Source organism: Diabrotica undecimpunctata, chromosome 3 (genome assembly GCF_040954645.1).
Source record: "Diabrotica undecimpunctata isolate CICGRU chromosome 3, icDiaUnde3, whole genome shotgun sequence".
In the NCBI taxonomy this organism is placed as follows: Eukaryota; Metazoa; Arthropoda; class Insecta; order Coleoptera; family Chrysomelidae; genus Diabrotica; species Diabrotica undecimpunctata.
In genome coordinates this window covers 12,907,418-12,933,428 of record NC_092805.1, presented here as the reverse complement: position 1 = coordinate 12,933,428, position 26,011 = coordinate 12,907,418, and the positions used below count along the sequence as shown (strand labels likewise).

Here is a 26,011-nt window from a genome sequence, read left to right as displayed (position 1 = left end):
GTTCACTACTGCACATCAAGAAATTTACTACCAACGTCTTTGTCACTGAATATATTTTCAAATACAGGGGAACTCATTTAAAATTTAATAAAATAGCTAAAAAAATGTACCATCAAAATCGTCTGGGAAACTCTTAAAATGTTGCAAGAGAAACTTGGTCCATAATCCGATCTTCGTTTATTATGGACCAAGTAAAACTAACATAGCTCAAACATTTTGCAAACGCTGAAAATCTGAATAAATACTTCGTTCGATATTGTGAGTAAAAATATAACATCAAGTATTTTGCCACAACAAGATCCTATTTTCTATGTCCCCAAGGTCTTGAATTCATTCTTTATAAGACCAGTTGATAAATCTGAACTGATCAAAACAATCAGTAGTATCAAAAGCAAATCTTCCTGTAGTACTGACGGACTATCTATAAAAAATTTCTAAAATCTCGCAAAAAATGTGTTAGAAGTCCTGGTCTCACTAATTAATGATATATGGTATATTTTTAGAGTGCCTAAAGATAGCTATTATTATTCCTCTTCATAAAGGTGGTGAAAAATTGAATGTCTGCCACTATACACCTATTGCATTACTACCGGTCGTATCCAAAATTATTGAGAGACTTATAAAAGCCGATAGGAAGAAGAAAGAGAGGCAGACCCCGAAAATCTTTCAGAGATGAAGTGGACGAAGCAATGAGTAGAAGAAACCTACAGGAAGGGGACTGGCTAAACAGGAAAAATTGGAGAAAACGGTTGAGTGAAGGAATACAGTGAAAACTGTGGAAATCCTTGTATATATATACTTATAAAAGCCGGAATTACGTCATTTCACGTTAAAAACAACATTTAATAAAAAGGTCAGTTCGGTTTTTTATCTAATAAATGTACCAGTGATGCTATGTTTTCTGTACTAACTGAGGTCTATCAAGCACTAAACAAGAATCTTTACACTGCCACTGTTTTTTGTGACTATGGCAAAGCTTTTTTGATAGACAAACTAAATTTCTACGGAATTCGAGGTATTTCTTTGAATTAGTTCCAATCTTACTTGAAGAATAGGAAACAGCTAGTTAGAGCAAATGATACTGACTCTAGTCACAAAAGCATTGTATGTAAAGTACCACAAAGTTTAGTATTGGGTCCTCTACTTTTCCTTATCTTTATAAATGACATCAATAACTTAAAAATCGATGAAAAAATTTTTCTTTTTGCTGATGATACCAGTATCACCTAGAGGAACTGTAATGTTGCAACTCTCTATGCAATTATAACTTTTGATCTACTTAAAATAAAAACCTGGTCTGACTCTAATTTACTCTCTTTTAACGTGGATCATTAGATCACAGTATCATTATTCTATAAAAAAGCTCTTTAACCTTTGCTTCTCAATAACAGCCAGATCAGTATCGTTGAGTCTGTAAAATTTCTTGGTATTTTTATAGACAGAAATCTTAAATGGTCCCTTTATAACGATTTGTTAAATAAGAAACTTGCCTGAGCCTGATATGTAATAAGATCTGTTTCAACGGAAATCAATTTAGCATCTTCTAAAATATCATATTTTATTTGTTCGAGTCCCATCTTCGATATGTGTTGCGTTCTGCACAGACGATGACCTCAGTATAACAATTGGGGTCATCAGAAAGGGGAGAGAATATATTATGTTCAATCTAGAACTCGCTGGTTTCCCCTTTTCGCATTGGGTAATGGGTTAACTTTAATAAAAAAAAAGAAGTAAAATCAAACATACATATACATGAACAAACATATAATTATAACTAAATAAACAAGAATATCTGGATGCAGGATGTCGATAAATAGGTTTTAAAAACATATTAACAACAAAAAATTTGAGATTTCCATTGCTATGGTTGAGTATGACTGGAATTAACGCATACATTGAAATTAGACGTTAGAGTAAAAAATATGCGCACCTATAATAATATAATTAATGCGTGGAAAAATGAACAAACCTTGTTAATAAAATGCAATCAGACATAATATATATCAATTATATTCAATCAATTTAATCAATAAACTCAATTCAAAAAGTATAATCGGTAATAAAATAGACATTAAATTAATAATGAAATTAATAAAATTAGTAAATCTATCACGTAAACGCTGTAATATACATACGAAAAAAAAAAGAATAGTGAAATTATTACAATCTAATAAATTAATATACAAATCTACGATAAAGGTAATAACATTTAACCAAACGTAAAATATTCTCAAACGGTTAAAATATTTAACACGCGATATAATGTGAAATATAGTTTAGCACAAACTATAAAATTTAGTGTATCAGCATCAATGTGATGGTTTATATAAGTTGTACTTTACCTCGTGAAACGGATTCATCCACAGAATGAATTGCGAACCCTCTGGTTCGGTGAAATTTATGAATCAAAACTAGCCTCTTTCACAAGACCGATTCGAAGTCACCTAGGAAGCGCTGCCCTTAACCCATACACATCTGTGTTGGTTGGAAGATAAAACTTGACTCTCTCACAAGACCGAAGCAAAGTGTGTCAGGTATTCTTAACCCAAACGCACGTCTGTCTCATATGGCATATGGAACTGGTCTCTTATCTCATTCTTATCTCAAATACACGTCGGTGTCATTTTGCAGATGGCTCGTCTCGTAATATGTAGTTTTTAACACAGCTGTATTTTTGTACACGGAATCTTGGAATAAAAAGAGAACCAAAACTAGCACAAAGTCTGTTAATATTTTATAAATGTTTGTATATACTTGCGAAACTACAACAATATGGTTTTCTTTTTTGGTTCTAGTACCGCTGCCCAATCTGATATTATTTTTAAATTACAAAAAATGGCAATATGGTATTTTTTGGCCTCAGTAGAATAACACATTGCAGAAGCTACATTAAAAATCACTATATATTTGGGTATCACATGCAGCAAGTTAAACCTATTAGTTCATAAGGCTTTATTATGCAATTCGCAATATATTTAAATTTTGCAATGGATTGAGTATTTTATTTTATTACCTTTTATTTTGTAATATTGACGATTTATGTGATTTCAGTAAATTTCAAATTGTTATTGTTATTTTTTTAATCGATTTCGAATATTCGTTTATCCTTCAGTTTATCTTTTTTGATCTTTTTCTCAATTCGTCATTGGGATAACACTTATACTAATTCTTCAAATATCAAGTGGAGTCATTATACACACATCAAAATAATCTAGGGAATACTTCTATTAATAGCTTTAAATCAATGTTAGCTGCAAATACAAAAATAAATTTACCTTTTAATCTTTTTTGTTGTTTTGTCGACTATTGTAGGAACTTGGACGGTATTTCTCATAAGAATGACTATAAAAAATTTAACAAAACTTGATACCTGGTTTTCGATGTCTATGTGGATTTTTATTTAGTTTTGCAATTGCTAATAATGGAGAGACATCATTTATAACGCGACACACAGTTTCGTCCTATCGGGATGCTTCAAGCTGGCAGAAATCAAAGAGATGTTGCTGAGGTTCTCCACACGAATAGAAGTGTCATTAATCGTTTGTGGTTAAGGTGTCAAGAAACGTGATGTTACTGAACGTCATACAGGCCCTACAAGAATAACCAACCAGATTAAAGACCGTTTAATTAGGTTGCAGGCTTTGCAAGTCGTACTATAACTGCATTCCAATTACAAATGAGGCTACAAGAGACCCATCAGGTATTTGTAAGATGCCATACCAATAAAAATAGACTACATGAAGTAGGGTTAAAAGCTCAAAGACCTGTGAGAGTGCTCGTGTTCTTTGCGTGCAAGAACACGCAAATTGGGTTAGACGTAAGTGGTCCTTTATTTTTCTCACAGATGCTTCCCGATTTGAATTTGCACCAGGTACAAGACGAACAAGAATTTGGAGACTATCTGGCAGTGCTTAACGATTGGACAATGTGCAGGAGTTTTATAGACAGCAAGGCGGCAGTATAATGGTATGAGGTGGCATCACTCTTGGTGGAAGAACCAATCTCGTTTGTCTGGAACGGTTTTTAAATGCACAACAAACTGATCCCCAATTTCAATTAATGCACGACAATGCGCGTCCGTATACTGCCAGGGTCGTGCGAACATTCAACGAAGATAATGAAGTTGAGATTTTACCATGGCCTGCACAATCGCCAGATTTAAACAGATTGAGCATATATGGGACATATTGAGCAGATGCTACAACAAAATATTGCGTTTAATATAAGAGAGCAACTGTATAAGGGCCTTTTAATGGAGTGGAAGAGAATACCGCAGCAAGACATTGACCTTCTGATCATGAGTTTGCCTTACAGATGTGGAACAGTAATCAACAACTGTGAAGACCATACACTGTACTAACTTAACCTAAAGACTACTTTGTTGGGAGTTGAGGGTTAAAAAATTAGTTTTTTCTTTTTTTCGTTACCATATTTTTACTTATGGTGTTCTCTTTTAATTTTGTTAAAAGCTATTGCGATAATTCTAAGAAAAAATGTTTAATTTATATTCGGGACGCTTGTTTATACCTTTTTATTAAAAATATTTAAAATAAATGATGTTAGATTATTTTGTAATCTCGCATTTTGTTTTTGTCTCCTAGATTATTTTGATGTGTGCATGTTATACACTACCAACGACTTCAGTTATAGAGATCGTTACAAATAAAAGAGTAAACATAATTTATAAATCAGCACCTAAATAAATATTATAATCTTTTTTACTTCTTTTGTTACGCCACCACTGAGAGTATATATGATGCTATCTGAGAATTATTACCGCATAACACGAACCCAAGACAGAAAAAATTATGTCATTTTGGGTTTTGCTGTCTTTGTGGAAAAGTATATCACGTCGTTTAAGACGGATTTTAGGCTGACGACGTATATCTTGAAAATATTGATAGATAAAAGCATTGAGTTTATAAAAAAAATAGATTAACTTTTTGCCAGTTCTATTTCTAACCGTCTCGAGATATAACGCTACCGTAAATTAAGTGATAATTTATTTTACTTGAACAAATTAGTTGTCTTATTGGAAACTTAAATGAAATTAATTCTTAAGAAACATGGGCTTTTTTAATTAATTCTGATATAATAACAACCTATAGTAGATTACTTATATTGTTGGGATCTATTTTTTATATCGCCTATTTCTATTTATTATTTTTAACCTCTCTCTTCTTTTCAACTTTTTTTAAGAATTCTATGCATCTGTTCCATACTTCAATTTATTTTGTTAGTATATCTACTTCTTTGTTTTAAGACATAATTGATTTTATAATAAAGACAGTTATAAGTCCTGTAAAGGCGTAATACGTATACATGACAAGTTTATTCTGACTATAAGAAACCAATTTACGAAAGGTTCTTACCTAGGTGAACTGATGTGTCGTAGAATGCAATTTTATATTCACTGTTTCGTTACAATATTGTCCCTGATAAAGAGACGAGAGGAAAAACAAAACACAAACAGAAAAAGCGGCAACAAATCAATAAAGAGTTCGAAGAAATGGAAAACCTTAGTAGAGAACACGAATACAGAAAATTTTACAAACCGGTTAACACAAAAAAAAAAGTTTTCAAGCTACAAGCGAACCAAGTCAAGGCCCTTAACGGAATTCTTTTAAACGAGAGAGTGGAAGTACTAGAAAGATGGCAGGAACATTTTAGTACGCTACTTAATGGAGAAAGTAGAGTTAAAGGTAGATATGATATAGAAATAGAACAGAAGGATACTGAACTACCAACTTTGGAAGAAATAAACAAAGTAATTCAGTCTCGAGCCAGAAACAAGTCACCCGGAGCAGACAACCTACCCGCAAAAATATTTAAATGTGGTGGTCGAACATTTGTAACCCTCCTTCACAAACTACTAATACAGGTATCGCAAGATCGCGCGTTACCAGAAGATTGGAATACTGGAAGTATATGCCCCATACACAAAAAAGGAAACGTTCTTGAATGTTCCAACTTTAGAGGGATTTCCCTTCTTAATACAGCATATAAAATTATGTCCCTGATACTTAACGAACGACTGGCACGGTATACTGACAATATAATAGGATCCTACCAAAGAGGCTTCTTGAAAAATAAATCTACCATTGATCACATATCATCCATCAGACAAATATTAGAAAAAACGACGGAGTACGACATAGACTGCCATTACATCTTCGTAGACTTTAAGGCAGCGTACGATACTATTGACAGGTCCCAATTATATTCGGCGATGATCGAATTAGGAACACCAAAAGGATTGGTAGAATTAACTAAAATGACAAGGACAATGATGAAAGTCGAATGTAAAGTGCGCGTAGAAGGGGGTGTTTCAGAACCATTTAAAACCAACGGAGGACTGCGCCAGGGAGATGCGCTATCATGCACGCTGTTCAACCTAGCGTTAGAAAAAGTTATGAGAGATTCGGGAATAAACTTAAAAGGTACGATTTATACCCGTAGTATACAACTAATGGCATACGCTGATGATATCGTCATAATTGGAAGAACCCAAAATGAAGCAGTGGATGCTTTCACACGTATCAAAAATACCGCAGAAAACATCGGACTTCTGATTAACATCCAGAAAACTAAATATATGCTGGCCATATCAAGAATTCAACAAAATAACTTAGCGGTGCAACACGAAACGATAGAAATGGTAGAAGAATTTTGCTACTTAGGATCACTGGTAGACTACAAAAATAACACATCCAACGAGATAAAAAAAAAAGAATATGCGTGGCTAACCGCTGTTATTTTGGCCTGGGCCCTTAACTAAGAGCGAGAAGTATGTCAATAGCAACAAAGTGCAAACTTTATAAAACAATAATACGCCCAGTGCTCACATACGGATCGGAAACATGGGCAATGACGACCCGAAATGAAGAGTTACTGCGAGTCTTTGAAAGAAAAGTATTGAGGACCATATATGGCGGAGTAAACGAACAGGGTCTGTGAAGAAGGCGATATAACTTTGAACTCTATAGACTTTTTGGTGATGCAGATATTGTGAAGACCATCAAAATAAACCGCCTAAGGTGGGTGGGCCACGTTATGCGGATGGATGAGAGTGATCCCACTAAAATAACTATGCTAAACAGGCCGGTCGGAAGAAGAAGAAGGGGGCGACCTAAACTCAGATATCTGGACGATGTACAGGAAGATCTGAGGGAGATTGGAGTGGGGGGCTGAAGAAGACAGACACTCAATAGGGAAGGATGGAAGAATGTTTTGAAGCAGGCCAACGCTCACGAAGGACTGTAGCGCCAACTGATGATGATTGTCCCTGATGGTTGTGGACAGCAAAATAAAAACCGTTCTGTGTTATGGTTATTTTCCGATTTGATTTCACTCGTAAAATTTAAGACCATTGACCATTATTTTGCTGTTAGGGGTCGGTCATTCCTTCCTGCCCTGTGATAATGATTTTGCAGCAAATAAAACAAAATTAAAAAGCAGACTCTATATACAATGTATATACATTTCGGCGATTCATTTTTAATAATATAGATTTACTATCTCCTAATGGTTGTTCGTATATTTATAAATATCAGTAAAATAATTATAAAATTCCTTATAACGTAATAAAGTAAGTAATATTCCATAAAAAATCAATAATCCGCTTACTCTTCATTATTTCAGGACTCCGCTAAAAACAAATTATTTGCGGAACCTGTAAATAAATGAGCTGTATAAACATGTAGCATTCTTTGACTGTATTTATACCCTCCGGTTGTTAATTTCATTATCTACAATATCTTTTCAACAAAGAATGTGTATTAAGAAAATCGTCGGAAAAGATACATTCTTGTATAAAAGTCTGTTTAAATTCTTTTGTAGCTGAATTTCATTTTGTATTAGATAAACTGAAAAATTATATTTCCTTTCTTCAGACAATACAAAGGAAAAAGCCAAAAATATAAAGCCATTGAAAAAAAAACTTGATTAGAATAGTCTGTGCAATAAAATTTCAATATTTTAGATTTTAGTAATTTCCATAAAATAACATTTACATAACTAAACTTATTGTTTACAATTTAAAAATAAATTAAAGCATATACTAGTTTACAAAAAAAGTTTATGTTGAGAATAACAATGTTATATTTATATTAATTTGTTCAACAGCCTCAAAAGAACTTTTTCGCTATTTAGTTTAACCCTCAGGTAAAAGATTAATTTTGAATCTTAAAATCTGTAAATTGGTATGTTGCCAGATGGGCATCATACAAATATTCTATAACAACAAAAAATATGATATCTTTATGTCAAAAAATTTGGATTATATACTGTATCCATAATCCATACATACCGTCAGAACTAAATGCGCGAAGTTAAGAATTTTTGGGCCGATTTCCAGTCGGCCACATGCAGTACCTAAAGGTGGGTACACATATGCGAGCCGAACTGTTTGCGAACTGCTCGTGAGCTGTTCGCGAAGAGTTCGTTGAAAATATGTTTATGTTCAGGCTATCCAATACCCTAAGTATCTAATAACAAACCGAGAATTAATTTACTTCGTTAATCTAAACATTTCGGTATTTTGTTTAGATTATCTGTGATTAATTTCTCTAATTACTTTTAAATAAGCCGCGCTCGTTCAGCAATTTTGTTTAACCGAATGATCTCATCGCACACTTAGCAGAAACAATTTATAGACACAATTTATAGTTCTGCGAACATTCTTTGTGTTCGTCCCAAAAACCGACAGGCGGTGGTTCCTGACGAGCAACGAACGAACAGCTCGCAAGCGGTTCGTCCCGTCGTACAAATTAACGAATATAGCGTTCACAAACGGTTCGCGAACAGTTCTGTAACCTTAAGGCGGGTACACATATGCGAGCCGAACTGTTTGCGAACTGCTCGTGAGCTGTTCGCGAAGAGTTCGTTGAAAATATGTTTATGTTCAGACTATCCAATACCCGAAGTATGTAATAACAAACCGAGAATTAATTTTCTTCGTTATTCTAAACATTTCGGTATTTTGTTTACATTATCTGTTATTAATTTCTCTCGTTACTTTTGAATAAGCCGCGCTCGTTCAGCAATTTTGTTTAACCGAATGATCTCATCGCACACTTAGCAGAAACAAGACACAATTTATAGTTCTGCGAACATTCTTTGTGTTCGTCCCAAAAACCGACAGGCTGTGGTTCCTGATGAGCAACGAACGAACAGCTCGCAAGCGGTTCGTCCTGTCGTACAAATTAACGAATATAGCCGTTCTGCTCGCATATGTGTACCCGCCTTTAATGTATTGTTACGATAAATTCTGACCCAAAACCGTAAACATATTAAATATTTATTACTTACTCCGTCTACCCAACAGACGGAGTTATCACGTGAATACCATGTGAACTCATGAAATATTATAATCATTCCTACAAACAGTCAAACTAGTCAGAATTCGTGGCAAACAGTTGATCAGTGAAAGAACAAGAATACTGTCATTAGTGCTATCCTCCCTACTCGCGCTGATACTGCCATTTTCGCCTATTGATACTGCCATGTTCGCATTAAACCAGTGACGTACCAGAAAAATAAAATAAAAAGTTATACAGACAAAAACTAAAATGAACGATTATTTTATAAAAACATGTTATGTACGTCGTAATAAAAAAAACGTAAATTTCAATAGGATTAATTGGGAGCGTTATAAAAGAGAGATACCGCTAAAATGTAAGTAACGCAAGCTTGACTGTACGGGAAATATATAGCGTTAATTTTAAACAATTTTTAACATTTGGCGTAGAAGTGGACAATTCAATTTTAAAATATAACTTTAAAATATAACCTCGATCTGACACTATAACTTAAAAATTTTTAATGCAATACAAAAATAATAGAAGTTCCTTAAAAAGTAAACAATAAAACCTGGAAGTGTCTTTAACAAATGGGGAGAAATGGGTATCAAAATACTATAGGCTAACTTTAGGCAATGTGGACCTTATACACATGTAAATGTAAATGTGTAGGTGATGGTAGCTTACCCCGTTTGTACAACATATACGGAACTACGCAACATCGACCATGTTGAGTTCTGATGCTTTTAAGTGTCTTAAGTGCCAGGTCTTACGTGGTAGGTCAAATCCAGGAGGTGTCTCTGTGATGCAAGGTATAACTGTATTTGGTTAAGGTTCCGACCATTCATGGATCCATTTGGTGATCATGTTGAACTCGGTAGTTGCAGCTAATTCTGCGGTTTGTATTGGAGATTTTCTGGAGCGCAGTCGACCTTGGTTTGCATCTTTTATATAGTTATGAATCGGCAGCGCCATGTTGCTAAGGATCTTCGTATATTCTTTGGTCAGCAGATTGGTAGCCAATGGGTTGGTTTAGGTTTGATTACTCCAGCTCTCATTCTCATGCTGTTATTGAGCTGGATATCAATCTTTTGAACGTAAGTACTGTTGATCCATATTGGTATGCAATATTTAGCTATAGAATAAACAAGAGCTAAGCCTGAAGACGTGAGTCTGGATAACGATGCCTCCATTTTGTGCCGCAGAGCTTCTGAATTATGTTATTTTTGGTTTTTAGTTTTTAGCAACTGTATTTAAATGTTTTCTAAAGCTTACCGTTCTGCCCAAAACCACGCCTAGGTATTTTGGATGTTTATTGTGGTTGAGTCATGTGTTATCAAAATAACGTTAAGTAGTATTCTGGACTCCAGATTGCTGTTTAGGTGAAAGTAGGTTACTTCAGTTTTAGAGGCATTGGGACAAAGTCTCCATTTTTGAAAGTAACGTTCCATAATTACTAGGTCTTCTGTCAGAATCTCTTCAGCTTCTTTTGTGATTTTCTTGTTGTTAATAAAGCCCAGTCATCAGCATAGCCAAACTTTGTTGATGTTGTTTGCTTATTTCGTATCCCATAGTTACTTGAAATACTTTGTCGGTGAGCATATTTTCTATTAGTCTAGCGGTGAATTTGCAAGGCAGAGTACGTAAGAGTCTATAAATCATTCCTTCTGGTCAGACTGTGTTGAAAGCTGCAGATCATTGGGCTGATTCTTTTAAACATTACTGTTTTAAGTAGTTTATACTATAAGATTTATATTATAAGAAATTGGTCGATAGCTTTTTGGGTGATCAGCTGGTTTACCTGGTTTTAGTATTGCTATGAATTTTGAATGTTTAAATTCCCGTGGGATTCTGAATGCAATTGAGTATGTATTCGTGGTGGATGCCGTCGAAATCTGGGTCTTTTCCCGGTGAAACGTGGGATTTTAGTGGAATTTTAGTGTTTAATGTAGTATTTTTTAAGTGTACTGTGTACTGATTGTTCCTTAAAAAATGTAGGTAGATGTAGAGAAAACTTCATAGTTTTCCTCGTTAAAATGTGAAGGAGTGATTGATTATAATAGTTCTACCCTGGTAATTTTACTGGAAGTTACTTGGCGCGTCCCTGTTTCTTATAAAATAATTTATACATATTTATACTGCGTGATTACATCCACAATACTTTGTTGACCAATATCTGTATTGGTATATGTACTTACCTAATTTCTTTACAAAACACAAAAATGTACAATACACAATATAAATCTTAACATATAAAATAAATACAATTAGCACAATACCACAATACAAAGCACAATATTTCTTCAAAATACCTTAACGTACGCCCTTGTGTACAATACCGATAACTGACCCATACAACTTCTGCGAAGAAAGTAATTTGACAACGATCACGTGCAGATAATGCATTTTTATTACTCCGTCTTTTCCGTAGACAGATAATAATATTCTCATTCATTCACGTATTCTCTAGGTAATACGTACCTGACACACGATGGGTCCCCCTCCGCTATAAAAACAACAATCGAACTTTCTGGAGACGAGCCGATGTAAAAATACCAGTTTTGAGACCATTCGCCGCTCTGTCTAGTCGAGAAGGCCACCGACTTTTTTAGTCTAACGGTATTGGGTATATAACAGGACCTTTTTGAGGAAAACGGGCAGTCAGAAAAGAAGATCGCGACACGTTTCAAATGTAACGTCCGATAGATAAATTATGTAATTATTAGTCAAATAAATTGTTATACAGTGGTTTAATAAATTGATATTAATTATCGTGTTTTATTAAATTAAAATATATATTTATTTAGGGATTCTACAGTATTCACTGCCTTCTCTCGCTCAACCGTTTCCATCTCTCTCTGTTGTTCCATTCTCCATCGTTTAGTCCTCTCTTACTCATGGCGTCGTCTACTTCGTTCCTCCGGGATTTTCGGGGTCGTCCTCTTTTCCTCCTTCCTATGGGGCTCCATTCGGTTATTCTCTATATCCATCTGCTGTCGCTAGTTCTTCTTACATGTCCATACCACTTTAGTCTTTTTTGTTCTATATATGTTAGTATGTCTGTTTCTATTGATGTTCTTTGCTTTATTTCGTCATTACTTCTCCTATCCATTCTTGTTACTCTGCAGCATCTTCGCAGGCATTCCATCTCTGTTGCTACTATCTTACTGCCGTTTCTCTTGTTTATGATCCAATTTTCAGCCCCATATGTCATAATACTTAGCACTAATGTTTTATAAATCTGCATTTTTGTCTTCATATTTAGGTGTCTATCCCACCATACTGAGTTAAGTTGTCGGATTGCTGTTCTTGTTTGTCCTAATCTTTGTGTAATTTCTTCCTCTGTTGTTGCTTTTTTTGTGATTATAAACCCCAGGTATTTGAATTTATCCTTTCCTTTGATTGTTACGTTGTCATCAATCTGTAGATCTTCTATGTCTTCTTCACTTGTAGATAGGTACTCTGTTTTCGCGAGGTTAATATCTAGGCCAGCCTTGGTATATTCTTCTTGTAGTTTCTTTATAATGTAGCTGAGGTCGTCTTGGTCTTGTGCAATCACTACTTGATCGTCTGCAAAACTTAATGTATATAGCTATTCGTTCCGTACCGGTACTCCCATGCCTTCGCATTTTCTTTTCCATGTAGTCAAGGCTTTTTCTAAGTATATTTTAAATAGGGTTGGAGATGTGGAGCAACCCTGCAGGAGCCCTTTTGTTGTGGTGAAGTCTCCTATGATTCTTGTTCCCATTTTAATGGATACTTTATTTTCTTTATACAGAGCTTTTGTAGCTTCTATAAGTTCCGTCTGTATTTCTAATTTGTACATTGCCTCCCATAGTTCTGACCTTGGTACAGAGTCATACGCCTTTCTCAGGTTTACAAATGCCAAGTGTTATTGCCAAGTGTATTGTAATGCCAATTAAAATAAGAACAATAAATTGGAATTAATAAAGACATAACAGTATACTCAACTATAGAGTGCCAAGAACTGGATTTCAAATACTACTGCTTGTTAAATAAAAAATTTGTATATTATAACATACTTTGCCAAGTTAAGGGTTAATACTAATCTCCTTTATCAGTATTAATTATGTTTTTACTTGCAGGTCTCAACATCACCGCCATAGCCGTAGCGATTTACGAGTGGCTCAGTCCGTTCGGACTGAATCCATGGGGCAGACAGCGGTCCAAAAACTTCAGCATGTCTTCGGCGCTTTGGGTGATGTGGGGTCTACTATGCGGCCACCTAGTAGCATTTAAGGCACCGAAAAGTTGGCCCAATAAGTTCCTAATCAACGTTTGGGGAGGATTCTCAGTGATATTTGTAGCTAGTTATACTGCCAACATTGCGGCGTTAATTGCTGGATTATTTTTCCATAATACCGTCAGCAACTACCATGATCGAAGTGTAAGTCTTTATTTTTATTTTTAATATCCTACAGTATTTATATATTATTCAGTGTTGGGTACGTTACATGACGTGGCCTATCATGAGTGTAAAGCTACGGTTTGTTAGAAAACTGCTCAGCGCACGGCATACAGGTACAGCAGAATCTGTTGTAATCGACTCATTGCAGTTTTGGGTAAGTCGGTTTGTTAGATTAGTTCGCATACATAGATTCTGTCGTGCTCAAAACAAGTTTAGAAATTAGTTTCACGTTCGTTCTTCAAAAGATTGTACGTTTAGAAAAATAAATTCTCGCAAACTTATCGCAATAATTTTATTGCTACAAGAATAAGAGGAAGAAGAAGAGTTGATAATGTCAAATCTAAATAAAATAAATAAAAATGTAAACGAGATTGTTTCATGTCTTAATATAGAGGTATTAATATATATATATAGGTGCTTTTAAATTAACAGTCGAAAAAATATTGTAAAAACGAGAAAAAAAAAAAACAACCAACCACGGAAAAATTAACATTAATCAACAACTCTTACAAGCACGTCGACTAATCACCACCAGCCAACGACTAGTACTTTCTAACCTATGTCCGTCCATTCCACACTTAATCTTAGAATCTGAACTGCAAGCACTTGGTGTCAAACTTTTGTCACCCCTATCGTTTCTACGGATAGGGACTTCAAGTCCTGAATTCCAGCATATATTAAGCTTCAGGCGGCAAACTTACATATCTTCTTTAACCAACCATAGCTTAACAGATTCTTTTGTTATTACTTATGAGGAGACATCATATAGACTATACTTATCTTTCAATAACCAGACTTGCCAAATATGTAAAAACACCAATCACTTATCAAAAGACTGTCGAGCAAAGGTGTTTGTATCAGGCGACACATCTTCTATACCTCACAATATAGAAGCATGTCAGAACCCTATAGAAAATAGTAACAATTACAAAACAAGTACAGAAGTATACAAGTTACAAGTACAAAACTCCTCTAACTAATTAAATAGAAACAGATTCAGTTCCACAAAAACGCACAGTTTCTGAGCGTTCTACACCATCCCCAACTCTTTCATTAGAACACATCTTTGAATTACCAAAAGACAAAGAGAAAAAGACTAAATTAAACCAAGAGAAGACGCTAGAGCAAATGCTGAAACCAACAGAAGAATTTTTTAGCGACCAAAATTCCAATTATCCCTTAAACTATGAACAACTAATAGATTTTTTCGAAAACTACACAGGATTTTCGGACACACTAAGTATTGCAAGAATATATACCAATGAAATTTCTTTAGTCACAGATCTACTGACAAAAATATACTCTAAACTAAATGACAGAAAAATTAAAAGTAGATGCACCCGGCTAAGAAATAAAATTATTTGACAAATTGATCCAAACTTCCATATCGAGGCAGACAGCGATACCTCTATAGACACATACTAACATAATAATAACATTGAGCAGTTTATTGCAATGGAATCTAAATGTATATTACACCATTTACGTATAAATAAAGATCTTTATTTATACGTCCATGATACGCGATCATAAAATCCGGGTCACCTTGAAAATCACCGATATTTCATTTTTAACGAGCTTTATCGTAAATAATAATAACACAAATACAAACTAATGCATGTTTCTGAGAATTGTTGCGGTTTCCTTTGTAACAAAGAATTCCAATAGTGCCGATTTCGCGGTAAAGTGCACACTTCCCAAAATGAACGCTACCTGTAACTCCGCTTGTTTTAAATGTCTCGTTTGTACTTCGACTTTTTGTTTAAATGCAACGGACAAACGTTTATTATTGCCACCATTAGTGTTTATTAGTGCAATTATTACTGTTTATTTTTTGACAAAAATGCCTTTAACTGTTTGAAACGGTACAAATTGTTGCACTTGTGGAAGACGGTCACACTCAACGGCAAGTCGCAAGAACTGTTGGCGTAAGCCTTTCTACGGTTTAACGAGTGCTTCAACGCTTTCAGGAGGCAAGTTTGCTAACCAGGCGACCTGGCTCTGGACGAAGAAGAACGACCAAGGCACTAGATGACTGTTTCCTTGTGTTTCAGGCTTTACGAAACCGGACCTCAACTGCGGTTATGCACCAAAATCGTCTAGAGGAAGTACGAAATCGCAATTTTAGTGTTGCAACAGTCAGAAGAAGACTTCGTTCTTCTTGACTATCTTCTCGGGTAATGGCTAGAGGACCGCCACTTCGCCGGGTGTCTCGAGTTGCACGACTAGCTTTTGCTCGACAATACGCGCATTGGGGAATTAACGATTGTAGCAAAGTGTTATTCTCAGATGAATCCCGTTTCTGCCTAACTGGATCCGATGGACGTGTAAGAGTTTGGAGGAGAACCGGTGAACGATTTACACAAGCTTGCATTGCTCCAAGAATGCCATTTGGTGGAGGCTCGGTCATGGCTTTGGGAGGTATATCTTCCGACTTCCACACAGAATTACCTTTCATCGAAAATGGGTCCCTAACTGCACGAAGGTACATTACGGAGATTCCGGAAGAACATGTTATACCCAACTTGGCAGGGCTTGGAGAAAACGCCGTTTTTATGCAGGACAACGTGCGACCGCATGTTGCCAGGATCAGTATGTAATACTTGGACGAAGTTGGAATTACGAGGGTACCCTGGCCAGCTAGGTCTCCGGACCTGAATCCCATCGAACATCTCTGGGACGATTTGAAAAACGTATTCAAACCCATACACCTCCTCCTAACAACGCACAGGAGCTTAAGGATCTGTTAGTAAGAGAGTGGAATAACATACCACAACATGTAATCCGGAGAAAAATTGAGAGTATGCCCCGTCGTCTGCAAGAGATTATTAGAGCAAGGGGAGGCAATACACGATATTGGTCATTGAAATTTCACTGATTTTTTACCACGTTCTGTATTTTCAATTTTTTTTCGTATGTCTGTTTTATCAAAAATTTGATTTGTTTTCTGTTTTTTTCAATAAAAACAATAAGAACCCATTTTTTTTCCTTCAAAACAAACATTGATGACAAATAAAAAATACATTAGCCAAAAAAAAGGTAATTACTGCACCAGAGGCAAAAATATTTAAGAAACTTGAAATTTTCAAGATGACCCGGATTTTATGATCGCGAGTGTATTACACCCATTTAGAAATGTTTCAAATACTGGTCTCAAACTACAGACCAATGATTCTATGTTTACAAGCAACTAACTTTAAAAGAAACACTGTACATAAAGTAAAAAAACTTTAGCTGTTTCTTTAAAAATCGACAGCATGCTAAAATAGCCAGCGGAAGAGTAGCGATATACATAAAGAACGACAATAATAGTATAGAAATACTCTGTATCATAATCCATACACGCCAATAACCCTACGCGGTTGACGCGCCATGTAAAAAAAGGCGGCACCGCATATGCATAAAAAAATAAAGTGATAAAATGTTTTGATTTTATTTATTTATTTTGCCCTCTAGAAATAAAACTAACAAAGCTTGTAAATTTAAACATCATTCTTTAATTATAACATTTGGTTAAAATGCATAGTTTCTGCTGATTGCATTTTGGCTTTTAGTATTTTTTTATCTACTTATTAAAGTCCACAAATAAACCATTGTGTGCTCAAAAATTTTACTGTTTACTTTGCGTCTCTCTTTTTAAGTCAATTACCGCTCGTTCTACCGCTTTTTCCCATTTATCTCTCTTTCCGCGTTGTTTTTTTCCTATTAAATCGCAGAGTGATGGTAACCGTATGTGAGAACTAATTTATCACTAATTGCAATCTTAACGAGCTTCATTTTTGAGAGATGGATTTTCTAGCATTTGTAAGAATTATAGTTAATTCGTTTGCACAGCCATTATTATCTCTCGAGTGATTCGTTAAATAATTGACACTTTTTCATTACGTTTGCACTAGTTTTCACTTAATAGTAATGCATTTAAAGCCAAAATTTATATACAATGCATTTATCGTCAATCGACAAAAAACGTTTTAATGTAATAAGATGAAACCTTGAAGGGCTTAGTGGCTGAGATACAGGGGGAATAAAGAAAATTTATTGGAGATAGGGTAACTGGAACTTCTGGACCAAATCCCAATACTAACAGATTTCTAACGTCCTTTTGGAATTGACCTATTTCCATATTTTTTTCATGAGGCTGTCGATCATCTTCTTTATTTAAAAGTTTGTGTACTTTTAAGTCCTCTAAAATACCAGGTTTCTGTTGAAATAAAGATATTTCTTTGAGTACCTTGATCTTAGTATTTCGTTTAACACTTTTTCCTTTCCATAAATTTTCTTTAGTTTTCAGAAATCGTTTTGCTTTATTTTCTCACTTTGTCCCCTCTTTTTAATTTTTTTCGCGTTCCTTTTCCTCTAGTTCTCTTTTAAAAATTGGAGAAAAATTACAACACTAGATCTTTGGGTATTACGTATTTCCTTACCTTCGGAAGTTTTGGCCAAAGGCAAATAATCTAACATATGTTACTGCTCTTATTTATAGAGTTTTGACTAGTATAGGGAACTGAATCAAATGTTGAAATGGCAGCGATCCTGTGATTATTTCGTGAGTATTTTCTGAGTAAAGTGCTAGATTTTGTGCCACCTTTGTTCACGAACTTGTTTCAAAAGAACAACAGGTACAGATTCTGTATCGTAAGTTAAAGTCATCACTGCTCTCTCTTCTATTACAGACATATCTTCCAAAAACATTTCATCTATTACAATTTATGAATTATCGCCTTCTTCGATATTTGGATTATTCGGATAAAAAATGGTAAATAGATTAAGTAGTACCCTAAAACTTTTGCTAGTGTTATCAGACTTATCATTTTTTTTGGCTTCTTTTAAGAGCTGTAAAGTATCTTCATCGCATATGTTGCAAAAATCGGTCAAATTGATTGATTTTGTTGTGGTTTCGCCAAATTTATCAACGGTATATTTTTTACCTAGGCATCGCCAAATTTATCAACGGTATATTTTTTACCTAGGCATTTGCTGTAGTCAATACTATCCGCGTTCCAAGGACAGAGACCACACACTCTAAAACCACTTAAGATAGACGATGGTTTAAGAGTATCTACCGCTTCTTTTAAAATTGGAGCAAAGTTCGTCTTACTTAGTTGTTCAAATGGATTTTGTCTCTTTCAAAGCTCTTTTCCACGCATTTTTAAGTGGCTTGAAACTAAAGACATCGGCGGGTTGAAGAATTCTAGTGGCATTTGAATATAATGCCACTAAGAAAATTTCGAGTTCTGTACATAGTTGACTTAGTTGGTATGTTAAAAGTGTTTTGTGTTCATCTACAAACATTATAATTGGAAATTCAATATGTTGTTTTATTAAATAAGGATATAATATTTTAGATATACAATTATGAAAGGCATCTACTTGTATCCAACCTTTTTCACTAGTAGCAATACCCCACCCATCAGGAAAGTTTTATTTTATAAACATTTAAAACAAAAATAATAACTTGCTAATCTTATTTATTATCATCGAGTAAATTAAATTGTACAAAATCGTCAGCGACTCACTCAAACTCGAATAATTGAAAAATTACTTACACAAACCTTTTTATATATATATATATATATATATATATATATATATATATATATATATATATATATATATATTTAAGAAATGTATATCTTTGAACTACATGCAATCTGTCGCATGCTTAAAGCTCAAATATGTGGAATACTACACTTCCGCTCGATTAGTAAAATTACTGAGATAAGTCCTCTAATGTAAATCGCCGCAATTTATAGAATAGGCAGAAGAAAATCCAATCGCGAATTGTTGTGAGTCAACTTCACGCACGAAAAGGTTACTACATTTAAAACAACAAACACATTGAGTTTATCAAAGTTTACGAAAATAGCTTTCTTTTTTTTTCGAGTATAGACAATTTTATTCGATATTCGATATCGTTTATGGAAGGACATCAATGTATGTTTGGAGTCGACTACGCCTAACAATTTAGTGATGCTCTAGACCAATCTAATTTTAAAAATGAATACATCTGTAAGTTTAGTATCTAAAAATCTGCAAATGCTTCGATGATTCTTAATTGGCCTTTTTATTCTGTATATTTTTGTCGGATATAACTCGTTTCTATGGTCTTTTTACTGCTAAAAATAATCTGTAACTTTAAAACAAACAAACTGTCGCGTCTAGTAATTATACAAGCACAATTACAAAGGATTTAAAATACTTAAATGGCATTTTTAGCTTCTCTAATTAACTCGTTTATTTCAAAATTTTCTCTTCCAGTTCGGACTGTTCTTTGAATTATTAACTTGTTTCGAAGTGGATCACGTTGCTCTTACAATACTCTTTATTATTTCAGCCGTTGACTCGCAAAGGGTTGATTTTTAATTTACAATCAATCAATTAAAAGCCAGTGACCCAGTAAACTCTTTTAGAATATAAACAGGCACATACTTTTCAATTTTATGCGCTATTTGGATGGAGGGCACTGACGCGGAATGCCGTAATTAATTTATAAATTGACATATCGTGTTTTCAGGGCGATATCATTTAGAATAAATTTAATTGTATGGAAATGAAATATAAAGGAGCTAGTGATGCGAGTTATAATATCGGTGAAAATTACGTAAATATTTTTCCTATTCGGTTATTTAAAAAAAGCCCAAATGAAACTTGATTATCGGCGGAGTCACCACATATTTATTAAATATGAAAAATTACAACAGTCAAAATTACAAATTAAAATTATATGCAGATTAAAATGAATCAATTTCTGTTCAAATATTTATTTTTTATGATGTCTTCAAAAATTCCATTGAAACCCACATTACAAGGAACTAAAATGGTCCTTCTTCTTATTATGCCGTCTTCTAAGAAACTTGCCGAAGGTTGGCGATCACTTCTTTAAATGCTTCCCTATCTTTTGCAACGGTAAATAACTGTTCAACACTGAGGTTAGTCCTTTTTTCTTCTTTCTTTTTGTCTGTAGGCTTTAAAGCCTGTTTCTTCTTCAATCGTAGCCTCCTAAATTGTTTAAATTATCGCACCATCTTTTTCTTGGTCTGCCAATACTTCTTCGTCCATTTGGTGACTTATCTCGTGCCATTCGTACTATCCTACCATCTGCCATTCTTCTAATGTGTTCGTTCCACTCCTGTTTCTGTTTTGTCACCCATTCACTTATGTCTTCTATCTGCATTTATATTTGCCTTTATTCGATTATGGAAGTAGATGTTTTCGATGGTTTTTATAATATTGATTGGTATGTTTCTTTTGTACAGTAGGTGTAAGACGTCTTTGAGTTGGATGCAATCAAAAGCCTTTATCTGGTCTATAAAACGTAGATATGCTCGTTTATTGTACTCGATGGCCTTTCCTGTGATTTGTCTTAGTAGAAATACGGCATCTACGTAGGATCATCTGAATTCTTGTTGTTCATCGTATGAAATTGTTAGTTTATTGATTTTCTTGGTTAGGACTTTTGTGGTAAGCTTAGTGTGGTTTTCAGCAGATTTATACCTCTTTAATTGTTGGGGTCTTCTTTATCTCCTTTCTTGAACATTGGTACCATTATGCTGTTTTTCCGTGTTTTAAAAGCTCGTTGGTTATTTCGTCTGGTCCTGGTGACTTTCTATTTTTGAATGAATTTATGGTTATCTCTACTTCCTGCAAATTGATTTCTATTTCGTGTCTTAATTCAGGTACGTTATTGTGTTGATTATTATTTTCCTTTTCTTTAAACAACTCCGTCAGGGATCTTTCACATTCGTTTGCTGGTATTGTATTGTTATTGTATTCTTTCTATTGTGCCATTTTTTTCCATTGGTTTTTTATGAATCTTCATATTTGTCTTGTATAGTGTAGAAGTCGCTTTACATCCTTTTTGTAAACTGTTCCCAGTGTTCATTTTTTATTTCTCTTACCAACTGCTTTGTTTCATTTTGTATTCTTCTATGTGTGTCTCGGGTTTCTGGAGTATTTGATGTTTTGTACTTTGTGTAGGCCTCTGAACCATGGTGTATTGTTGTTGTTTCTTTTGTTCAGTATGACTTTGCGTTTTCATAGAGCTTCTGTTGCTGCTTCTTCAATGTTGTTTTTAATTTTCTCCCAGCCCTCATTTATATCTTCGATGTCGTCCATTTGTTTCAGCTGTATCTTCTGTGCTAGCCTCCTTAGGTACATTTCGCTTGTAGAGTCGTTTCACAATGATTTTACATTGAATTTATCCTCGGTGATTTCCTGTAGAAAATGTTTTGGTGTTATTTTTATTCTTATTTTTCTAGCAATAGTTTGTGTTCACTTCCTGTGTCTTCTGAGTTTAGTCCAATCTCCGATATTCCTCAGCCAAGGTTTCGTCTTTTCTTCCCTCTACTCTTCCAGGCATGATCACGTAGAGAAAAGAGTATTTATCGCTTCGAAATATGCGGCCCAGATGTTTTTCTTATTTTAAATTGTCTTCATAAGCTTTTATGTTTTGTTTATGTTCATTGGGAGGGTTTTCACCTATAACATTATTATTCTTTTATATTATTATTATTTCTTTATAGGGGTATATATATTTATATATATATATATATATATATATATATATATATATATATATATATATATATATATATATATATATATCTAAAATGGTTCCATTAAATTAAAATACTTGACTGGCTTTTTTGAGTAGTTACATGACGTAACCACTTTTGTCCACTATACCTGTCGTCTCGTACATCGTAATCTCTTTTTATAAACAGATAATAGACGCTGTCTTTTAGTTTTTAAAAACTATTTGTGTTCTATATACTTCAACAGTTCTTGCAATATCCTGCGAAGCTCTGGTGTTTTCAAGATTAGTATCCCCGTCAATGTTCCCTTACTCGTTAATCTTTTAAATTTAAACACAACATATTGAATTTTCTTGACAGCTTCTTCTAAACCATCTATTAAATATTGCTGGTTTAGGAATCTTTTGAAAACCATAGTTACTAATTGAATGACGCAACACTTTAAAGAACTTCGTCCAAGTGTAAATTCACAACTGTGTCTATATTTATCTAAATGTCTAGAGAATATTTAATTTAAATTTAAATCGTAATAATAAAAAGAAGAATATAACCAAAATACAGTAAATCAAAATTGTAAATATATACATATAGTGGCTTTTGTGGTATATATCACCTGATTAGAATGTAGCAATGGTGAACTATATAAACCATTTATCGATTTAGTTAACAAAATGACTGTCCAATAAATTAAATCGTAACAAATTTCCAATTCAAAAATATTTTAACCACAGTTTACAAACGGTTGCCCACAAACCTCCGATATTTTATTTAATTTGGTGATGCAAATACATCCCCCAGTCGCGATATATCAAGCCGTAAATATAATAATTGATATATATCGTGCATAAAGTTTTTGATTGTTGATAATTTTATTATTAAATAAAAATAAGTGATATATCTGACGCACAGGGGAATTAAACTTATTACAAATCCCTTTTGTTTAGTTTATATAAAGTTCTTTTAGAATATCGACTTGTTGACCACTAAAAATCATGCGAACAAGCTGAATTTTGCGGAGAATATTAATTGTGGGACCCCAAGAAGATGCAAAAAAGTTTTACCACTTTTACCCCTAAAAAAAAACGTGTAAACCGTTCTCTTAGAAACAACGCTTGAAGCGACCGTCGATTTTGCATGCCAGAATCAATGTTCAATCAAATTTGTATCAGCTCGACGGTAAAATTCGATATTTTTGATCCAAGTGTCCTATCGACAAAAATCAAAATGCGTTTTAAATACAAAGAGTGTATATTTCGTATGCAGTTTGTTTAAAATTATCTTAGCTACATTTTTTATTTAAAACATCTTTTTCTACGGTGTACAAATTCTTGGTAAATCGATTTTTTGCGTTTTTACTGGGGAAGCCCGGGGATAAAAGTGGTAAACTTTTTTGCATCTTTTTTGGGGATACAAAGTTAATATGCTCGGCAAAATTTAGAGCGTATGATTTTTAGAGGATCAGTGGCATTTTCGTCTCTGACGCCTGGAGTATAACAGATATTCTTGATAACACTTATACCTCTTCAAAGTGACTTTACAGTTCACCAAAAATAGCCGAAAGGCTGCGAAATATTTTTTGTAAGTACAAACCGCAAAGGAAAGTCATTTCCAAATTTGCAAATCTGTGTTGTGTACCTATATTAAACATGTAATTTAAATCGAATCTGAAGGGAAAAGTCTGAATTCTATTTTCGTATTTTTAAATATGTACGCAGTTCTCTGTAAATTGACCTGTTATCAGAGTTTACACTTGTTTCATACGTTGGGAAATCTTCAAAGATAAAGGCCACTGTCAATAAAAGGTACTGGTACAAAGACACCATAATTATGCTTCACCGGAACCGAACATCTCATTTCTATTAGTATTGCAGTAGACGATTTTATTACTACTTTTTAACCCTACTGCTTGCGCCCTTTTTCTCCGAAACCTTTTGGTCAATATGATGGTAATATAAAGTATAAATGGTCAATATAAAAATATAATTTTTGGTTTAAAATGCCATAATTTATAGCAACACAAGCGGCTTTTGTTGGATCTATTTTTTTACATCTCACTTTGTAGAACAAATACTACAAATATACTGAAGAAAAGTAATAACAATAATAATAATTGTGTATGGGACCTATTAGAAACTATTCAAACTTTACGTTTCTATATTTGTGTCTCCGATTAGACATATATTTTAAAGTTCACCCGCGCGCACAGGCTATCTTTTTCCTTCCGAGTGCGTTCTCACTTCATTGTTCATGCAGGCAGTTTCAGACTTTCTGCTATTTTTGGTGAACTGCACTAATGGTATTGCTTCGGTGATTATAAATAGTTTTTTTAGTATTTTATCTATTTATCTCTGTATAAAATGTATAGAGTTGCTGTCAGCACCCATCTTCCATGTAGAAAAATAAGTGGCCTTATAGGAAACTAATGTGGCTGTCTAAAAATAAAAGAAAATCAAAGCACCAGAAAATTTACGAAATTCCGCAGACAAGATATGCAGAACACTTAACAGACAAAACCCAATAAGAGAAAGAGTATGGGAAGAATGACAAATATCTGAAGAATAAAATATTGGTGGAATGGATGTGAAGATTACAGAAAAAAGGCGATAAGCTTAAATGTGACAATACAAGAGTAATAACTAGAGCCCAGGAAATATGCACTTAAAATATGCATGCAAATATGCACAAAAAAACAGTTGAAAATGTACTTACTTAAATATGCTTTTTATTCTTTTATGCATTTAATGCATATAAATAAAAAACGCAGTAATACTTGTATTCAAGTTATTTAATTTATTTTATCCTAAAGTCACAAAAAATATTTATTGTAATTTGTATTATCTAAATCATTATATTCATTTATTCTTTGATTCATGATCAATCACGAGAAAAACTTCTTTCTACGTCACACGAAGTTAAAGGAGCAAACTGTGTATTGTATAATTTAGGGTTCTACCTGTAAAATTAAATTATCTTCACAATTCCCTATCTTAATAATATTATTTATTTAATTTTTTTTTTGATGTTTCTCATTCACTAACACTGTGCAGAATTTTTGATACACTTTTTTGGTTTCCCCAAGGTGGTTAACTTTTTCATTTATTAAATTGATAATTTTAATACTTTGGTCTAATGAAATGTTTCGCTTTTCTAATCTAGTAATTGATTTAGCAATATTTATACGTTATTCTTAAAACGGTTTTTTTACATCGAAACTAAAAATGATGACTCCAATTTCCTCAAAATATTTGTTATAAAATTTACTGAATTTATCCATGTACCCCACCTAGTTATCACCGGTTCAGGTGATAAAAATACATTTGGCAAATCATCTTTATACGCCTGAACTCGCAGAGGGGCTTTTAAAATATTTTTTTATATATATTTGATACAAGGGTATTGACCATTGGAAACTCTGTCCCTACAGTGGATGCTACTCTATTTAAATCATGTGCTAAACAAGTAACTTATATCAAATTTGGAAAAAATGTTTTTAAATGCTGTCCAGCTTTAATCATATATGGCGCAGCATCACTTAATAACAAAATTTTTTAAGTTGGTATCAGTTGAGGTAAAAAAAAGTTACTCAGACATTCATTTACAAATCTACAAATAGTTACATTATTTATTTTTTGCAACTCCGTAACGGAAGCTAAATGGCCGGTGCTACACTCACTCCCAATTAAACTTCCTATAACCAGATTTGCAATATACCATCCTTTAACATCAGTCGTCTCGTCAACAAATATCCA

At 33.8% G+C, this 26,011-nt stretch overlaps 1 protein-coding gene across 1 annotated transcript in view; it reads left to right on the top strand.

Annotated features, from left to right (window-relative positions):
- LOC140436452 (uncharacterized) overlaps window positions 1-26,011 on the top strand; it is a 508,405-nt gene that overhangs the window by 418,390 nt on the left and 64,004 nt on the right. Inside the window, exon 10 of the mRNA XM_072525289.1 lies at window positions 13,406-13,707. Within this exon, the coding sequence (XP_072381390.1) occupies window positions 13,406-13,707 (302 nt within the window). The remainder of the gene's footprint in view (window positions 1-13,405; window positions 13,708-26,011) is intronic.